Source organism: Haematobia irritans, chromosome 1 (assembly GCF_050003625.1).
Source record: "Haematobia irritans isolate KBUSLIRL chromosome 1, ASM5000362v1, whole genome shotgun sequence".
NCBI classification, from domain to species: domain Eukaryota; kingdom Metazoa; phylum Arthropoda; class Insecta; order Diptera; family Muscidae; genus Haematobia; species Haematobia irritans.
The window spans coordinates 163,188,345-163,196,731 of NC_134397.1; the positions used below are offsets into that span (position 1 = coordinate 163,188,345).

At 37.9% G+C, this 8,387-nt stretch overlaps 1 protein-coding gene across 1 annotated transcript in view; it reads right to left on the reverse strand.

Annotated features, from left to right (window-relative positions):
* Positions 1 to 7,061, reverse strand: part of LOC142232956 (uncharacterized) — a 39,991-nt gene extending 32,930 nt beyond the window's left edge. Inside the window, exons 1-2 of the mRNA XM_075303684.1 lie at positions 5,672 to 7,061; positions 1,840 to 5,582 (exon numbers count right to left, since the gene is read on the reverse strand). Of these exons, the coding sequence (XP_075159799.1) occupies positions 1,840 to 5,582; positions 5,672 to 7,061 (5,133 nt within the window). The remainder of the gene's footprint in view (positions 1 to 1,839; positions 5,583 to 5,671) is intronic.
* Between the last annotated feature and the right edge of the window lie 1,326 nt (positions 7,062 to 8,387).

An 8,387-nucleotide genomic window follows, 5' to 3' on the forward strand; every position in this document is an offset into this window, starting at 1 on the left:
ATTCAGTTTCAAGCAATTTTCATGATCAGTGCGCCTTCTATACCCTCAATAAGCGAAATCGGTCTATATGGAGGCCTTACCAAATGGACCGATAAAACTAAATCATATACACATTGCTATGGGTCTAAAATGCCAGTAGATCTTCAATTTGTGGTAAATCGGATAAAAACTACAATGTATAGAAACCTTAGGAGTTAAATCGGGAGTTCGGCGAAAAGGGGGCTATACCAAAACACACAGTATTTTGCACATCTAATTATAGTTCTATAATCTAGACCCCAAATCGGAGGGCCGGTTTATAAGGGGGCTATATCAAAAACTGTACCGGCAATATATTCGGCACACCTCTTTATGGTCTTAGAATACCTCTAGATTTCCAATTTCAGGCAAATTGGATAAAAACTACGGATTTTAGAAGCGCAAGAAATAAAATCGGGATATCGGTCTATATGGGGGCTATATCGAAACATGGTCCGATAATCACCCTTTTCGGCACATCTCTTTATTTTCCTAGAATACCTCTAGATTTCCCATTTCAGGCAAATTGGGTAAAAACTACGGATTCTAGACGCCCAAGAAGTAAAATCGGGAGATCGGTCTATATGGTGGCTATATCAAAACATGAACCAGTACTCACCATTTTCGACACACGTCTTTATGGTCCTAGAATACCTCTAAATTTCCGATTTGAGGCAAATTGGGTAAAAATTACGGATTCTAGAAGACCAAGAAGTAAAATGGGGAGATCGGTCTATATGGGGGCTATATCAAAACATGGACCGGTACTCACCAATTTCGGCATACGTCTTTAGGGTCTTAGAGTACCTCAAGATTTCCAATTTCAGGCAAATTGGGTAAAATCTACGGATTCTAAAAGCCGAAGAAGTAAAATCGGGAGATCGGTCTATATGGGAGCTATACCAAAACATGAACCAGTACTCACCATTTTCGACACACGTCTTTATGGTCCTAGAATATCTCTAGATTTCAAATTTCAGGCAAATTGGATAAAAACTACGGATTCTAGAAGCCCAAGAGTAAAATCGGGAGATCGGTCTATATGGGGGCTATATCAAAACATGGACCGATACTCACCATTTTCGGCACACCTCTTTATGGTCCTAGAATACCTCTAGATTTTCGATTTGAGGCAAATTGGGTAAAAATTACGGATTCTAGAAGACCAAGAAGTAAAATCGGGAGATCGGTCTATATGGTGGTGGTGAGGAATAAAACAAATGTTGAGTTTGAATTTTATTACACCATAAGGTAGATTTATTAAAAATTCTGTTGAAGACTTTATTCGCGAGCTGTTCACTTGTTTCAATCAATGGGCGAAGCTAAAGTGATTTTTGATTTCATTGTTCAATTCTAGTGTACCAAATTTAAAGCGGTACTTCATTCATTATTTTATCAATGATATTTCAAAGTCATTCATATTTTCTACATACGTATAAAGTATTGCTTAAGCTTACTCTTTTTCATTCATCGGTTTACATTCATTGATATTAACAGTTTTTGAAAGCAACAACAACATATTCATATTAGTAAAGTAATATAAAAAACAACAATAACAATACTCATTGAGAATCATTCTACGTGAGATTATTAAAGTGACAAGAGCAATGAGTATAATTATGAATGAGAACACAGTGTTATATTTATGAATGAGAGCAATGTGTTATACACAACGAGAAATATATAATATAACAAATAGACAGCTAAACATGAATGAAGTAAATAATAATAAATTTGAAGCGAGCACAGTGTGGATTAAAAGTACGTTCACCACCATCCCGGCCCCCCTGAAACGTAGTTTCAGATTATGGGAAGTTTTACCAAGGTAGAAATAGGACGTGTCATTTCTCCGCATTGCGTTTTAAGTTTTACAGCTCTTACATTGCCATCTATACCGGGATATGTTTCGATCACTTTTGCCAGTAGAAATTTGGAGGGAGGTAAATTCTTTTCTTTGACTACAACAACATCTCCAACTGCTAGATTTGGTTGAGGTCTATTCCATTTTGGTCGCTGTTGCAGAGAAGTTAAATATTCTTGATGCCAACGTCGCCAGAAACCTTGAAACATATTTTTTACATGCTGCCAATATCCAAGTCTGTTTGGTGTGAGGTTGACCAGATCTCCTTCGGGGACAGTTGTATAAGGCCTGCCAATAAGAAAATGAGCCGGCGAAAGGTATTCGCAATCTGTATCTGGAACAGTGCCTAAGGGTCTTGAATTAACTACGGCTTCCACCTGAGCCAATAGAGTGTGCATCTGCTCGAATGTTAATTCTGTATTTCCAATAACTCGTTTAAGATGCAACTTAACCGATCGAACCGCCGACTCCCACATTCCACCCCAGTGGGGTGCAAATGGAGGAATAAACGTCCATTGTATACCGTCTTCGGCTAAAGATGCGGAGACAATTTCGTTATGAGTTTGCGACAAAATTACTTTGTGCATCTCGTTTAATTCTCGAGATGCCCCAAGAAAATTTCTTCCATTGTCACTAAAGATTTTTTTACATTTTCCTCTTCGCGATATAAATCTTTTTAAAGCGGCAATAAAACAATCGGTGCTTAAATCAGTGGCGAGTTCCAAATGTATGGCGGAGGTGACTAGGCATACAAATAAACAGATATACCCTTTAGATTTCTTTGCATTTCGTATTGAGTATTGTTTTAAAATTATTGGGCCTGCATAGTCGCAACCAGTATTTTCAAAGGGAAACGCTTGACGTACCCGGATGGATGGTAAATCTGCCATTAACTGTTGTGTATTAATTTGTCGTTGTCGAAAACATTTGAGGCAATTATGAGTCAGATTTCGAATCAGATTTCTTGCACCAATAATCCAATAGGTTTGACGGGCAATAACAAATAAGGCCGATACTCCGGGATGCAGATTTTTCTCATGAAGGTTTTGTAAAATCAATTTGGTTATTCGGCTACATTTTGGCAAGATTATTGGATATTTTGAAGCATTGTCTAGTTCTGAGTTACGTAGGCGCCCACCTACCCGTAACAAGCCGCTGCCGTCTATGAAGGGGTGTAGTTTTGCTAATGAAGATGTTGTACTTACTAGGCGTTTACTTTGTAATAGCGTGCGCTCTTCGCTAAAGGCATCTTGGGCATACTTTGTCAGAATCAGTTCGGCGTGTTTAAAGTTGTTGAACGAAATATTCGGCGATTTTATTTGGTGTGGATATCTAGTGGCATTGATGAACTTGAAGATGTAGGCTACGACACGTATGAGTTTATTCCATTTCGAAATGCGGTGTACCAATTCATGTAGTGGATTATAGTCATTCACTGTTGAGACCAGAACTTTTGAAGAAAGTTTAAAAGCAGAAAGGGCGTCAGGATCTGTAACTACATCAAATGAATTAGAACAGTTATTCATATTACTGATTTGGAATGGGTCCCTCAGCCATTGTGGGCCCTTCCACCAAAGATCAAAGCAACGAAGTGTTGATACAGGCATCCCTCTTGAGGCACAGTCTGCCGGATTTTCTTTAGAGGCAACATGATTCCAAAACTTACGTGGCAATATTTCCAATATTTCTGATGTTCTGTTGGCTTCGAATGTCTTTAACTTAATGGGTGGTTGAGATAGCCAACACAAAACAATTGTTGAATCACACCAAGCTCGTATATCAATTGATTTGTGTGGCAAGGCTTCTTTTATTCTTTTGAGTAGACGAGATAAAATAAGAGCTCCGCATAATTCAAGACACGGCAACGATTTTTGTTTGATGGGAGCTACCCTTGTTTTAGCAGCAATGAGTTTGACATGAGTATGACCAGTGTCGTCTACGAATCGACAATAAACTGCGGCAGAGTATGCGTGTATGGAAGCATCCGAGAAACCTTGCAGCTCCAATTTTGTAACATCATTCAAAATGTATCGTGGAAGTGTAAAATCTTGAATAGAAATTAAATCTTGTCGAAATGTAGTCCATTGACGTGTAAGATTTTCAGGAAGTGGTTCATCCCACGATAGCTTGTGTGACCATAGTTCTCTTAGTAGAATTTTAAATTGTATTACCACAGGAGATAATAAACCCATGGGATCAAATATACGTGATACATCAGATAGTACCTGCCTTTTTGTTGCGACTGGATTTTTGTTGAGTTCTATATGATACCCCAGTTGATCTGACGATGGTCTCCAAAAAATACCGAGCACCTTTTTTACATCCTTTTCGGGAGCTGCAAAAAACAATTGATCTTGTGTACTATCTGATATACTCACGCAATTTGAAACCCATTTCCTTAGTTCCAGGCCTGCTTGGGCTAGTAGATTTACCAAATTGTCACGTATGAAAACGATTTCTTCTTCCGTTTGTGCCCCGGTAATAACATCATCTACATAAAAGTCCTCCATTACCACCTTCGATGCAATGGGGAACTTGGATTTATAATCATAGGCTAACTGCTCCAACACTCGTACTGAAAGATATGGCGCACAAGATGTGCCATATGTAACCGTGCATAAAATGTAATGTTGTACCTCGTGTAACGGCGACTCTCTCCATACAATACGTTGATAATTTTTGTGATGTTCAGATATCCATATTTGTCTGAACATTTTTACTATATCGGCTGAGAAAACATACCTGTGGAAACGAAATCTCAAACAAACAGCAAATAAGTCCCGTTGTATACTTGGCCCAATGTGCAAGTTATTATTAAGCGATACACCGTTGGAATCTTGAAATGAGCCATCAAACACGACTCTAATTTTTTCTCCCAAAACTGGATGATGGGGTAGATAAAAAACTCTACCATCAGTAACATTAATCTCATGAGGTTTGAGTTTACGCATATGTCCCAATTTTTCATAATCTCGCATAAAACCAATATACTTATCTCGAATTGCTGGATTTCGTTGAAGCCTTCTTTCGACAGCATAGAATCGAGATAGCGCACCATTTAGTGTATTTCCAAATATTGGTTTTTCATTTTTAAAGGGCAACTGAACTACGTACTTACCATCACTTGCACGCGAGTGAGTGGTTTGAAAGTGCGTCTCTACAAAAATGTTATCTGGATCGGCTTTAGTATGGTGTTCAGTTTCTTCTAGTTCCCAAAAGCTTCGAAGGCAACGATCAATATCCACGGTGGTAACAAGTGTAGTAGTTTGGTTGTAAATTTGCTCTGTCTCAGCACAAGTTACAACCCATCCAAAAATTGTTGAAATTGCAATAGTATTGCCCTGTGAATCAATACGTTTGTTGAATGTGAAAATGTTCCAAATATGTTCTAGGCCAAATAAAATATCAATCTGTGACGAAATGTTGTATGTGGGGTCAGCAAGAGGCAAATCCATAAGTTGATTTTTGATCTTATTTTCAAAGCTGTAGCCAGGAAGAGATGTAGTTATTTTAGGCAGAACATGTACCTTGGCGTTAATCGATTGCTCAGATATGCGTGAACGTACGAATATTTGACATAAACCCCGAGTTGTCTCGGCTTTAATTGATGAAATACCATTTACAATTATTTTTGAGGGATATCTTTGAAGGCCTAGACGTTGAGCACAACTCTCAGTGATAAAAGACAGCTTTGAAGCGGTATCTAATAAAGCTCGACATGTTATAAACTTTCCAAAGCGATCTCTGACATAAATAGAAGCAGTGGCATGATAAATTCTTTGTCTGACGTACAATGTTTACTACTAGATGGAAGTGAAGGTAACGAAATGGGACATGCAATGTTAGCGGTAGTGGACCACTGAATATTGGCACTAGCTGTATTATTAGAAGAAGACGGTGATTCAGGGGGTGAAGACTCCGAAACTTGACCGGGTAAATATGTAGGTTCATGTTCATTACTCGGAAGATGTAGGAGTGAATGATGTCTTCGATGACATTGCTTGCATCTACCTTTTGATGCACAGTTGGAAACCACATGACCCTGTCTGAGACAATTATAACATAGTGCAGATTCTTTTACGAAGTGACGGCGCTCATTAATATCTTTTTGCAGAAATGTGGGACATGTAAAGATTGAATGGTCGGGACACTTGCACAATAAACAGCTGGGTTTTGCTTTAGTACTCACCAGACATTTTGTATGGTTACCTTGTGACTTGCCTGAATGACTGTGCTTGGATTGATGGGCCTGTTTCTTTGCACACAATTCAACCTCTTCGCAGCGATTGTCTAAGAATTCAAAAAAATCGTTAATGGTAGGAAGTGGATTATCTCGACTCTCACGAATCCACTTGCTCTTTGATTCAGGATCAAGTTTAGATAACAATAAATAGATTAACCACCAATCTCTTTCATCTTTACCTATAGCATCAAGACCACGAATTATTTCATTTGCCCCGTCAGATATTTTTCTCATGGTTGCAGCATTTTCCGTCGATATTGATGGTAGGGCCATAAATGCTTCTATGAAAGAAGTAACAATTTGCTTAGGGCGATCATACCTATCATTGAGCCTTGTCCAAGTTGTTTGAAAAGCAGTTTCGGTAACCGGAATATGTTGTATTAATCTTGCGGCATCTTCTTTGAGTAGCGACTTCAGGTAATGAAACTTTTGAATATTTGATATTCCTTTTGATCCTATAGCGCTCTCAAAAAGATCTTTAAAACTTGGCCAATCTTTGTATGTCCCTGTAAAAAATGGAATATTTATGCGAGGTAAATCATTTTCTTTAGGATGGCTAGTCGTTGAAAGTTTTTCCAAAAATGCAGCCTGTTGATCTGCCAACTTTGCTATTGCTCCCGAGTTGGCTGTACTTTCATTCAAAGCAGGAGCATATTGTGATTTTAAAGCACACAGTTTACCACGCGCTGAAAGGTATTTCTCTTCGTAGCTTGCAAAATCAGCCTCCGGGTCCGCAAAAGTTTCCACATCTTTGAATTTGTATAAATCGTCTGTTAATTTTACAAACGCTTGCCAAACCTCTTCCAAACGCTCCAAGCGGCTAACCACATCATCGTAAGTTGTTTCTGCGGATGGAACCTGAGCAAACGCCAAAGTACGAGTAATTGAGCCTTTCAAGCGACCTCTGGTCATCGTCAAGGAATTCATTTCTTCCGACATGATGTGTTATTTTTTACTTTAATTTGCACAAGAACTTCCTTAAGACAAGTATAGTGCAATCAAAATTTGCGTCCAAAACTTGATCAGAACGAGATCGATTTTTTTATTTTTTAAATAAAATTGATACGTTCTTCGATTTTGATAGTTGTGGAATTCCAGATTTTATTAAATGACTGGAAGATCCGGTTCCAGAAGGACCAACACTTATGGTGAGGAATAAAACAAATGTTGAGTTTGAATTTTATTACACCATAAGGTAGATTTATTAAAAATTCTGTTGAAGACTTTATTCGCGAGCTGTTCACTTGTTTCAATCAATGGGCGAAGCTAAAGTGATTTTTGATTTCATTGTTCAATTCTAGTGTACCAAATTTAAAGCGGTACTTCATTCATTATTTTATCAATGATATTTCAAAGTCATTCATATTTTCTACATACGTATAAAGTATTGCTTAAGCTTACTCTTTTTCATTCATCGGTTTACATTCATTGATATTAACAGTTTTTGAAAGCAACAACAACATATTCATATTAGTAAAGTAATATAAAAAACAACAATAACAATACTCATTGAGAATCATTCTACGTGAGATTATTAAAGTGACAAGAGCAATGAGTATAATTATGAATGAGAACACAGTGTTATATTTATGAATGAGAGCAATGTGTTATACACAACGAGAAATATATAATATAACAAATAGACAGCTAAACATGAATGAAGTAAATAATAATAAATTTGAAGCGAGCACAGTGTGGATTAAAAGTACGTTCACCACCAGGTGGCTTTATCAAAATATGGACCGGTACTCACCATTTTCGGCGCACGTCTTTAGGATCCAAGAGTACCTCTAGATTTCCAATTTCAGGCAAATTAGGTAAAATCTACGGATTCTAGAAGCCGAAGAAATAAAATCGGGAGATCGGTCTATATGGGAGCTATACCAAAACATGGACAGATACCCCCCATATTCGACACAAAAAGTTTTGGTCTTCAAATAACTCTAGATTTTAAATTTCAGGCAAATCGGATAGTAAATACACTTTCTAGACGCCCAAGAAGCAAAATCGGTCCATATGGGGGCTATACCAAAACATGCACCGATAGGCACCATTTCCGGTACACTTTTTGATTGTCCTAAAATACCTCTAGATTTCCAATTTCAGCAAATTGGATACGGATACGGTTTTTATAAACCCAAGACCCCAAATCGGGAGGCCGGTTTATGTGGGGACTATATCATAACTTGGACCGATATAGCCCGTCTTCGAACTTGGCCTACCTGCAAAAAAGACGAACCTGTGCCAAATTTCAGGACGATAGCG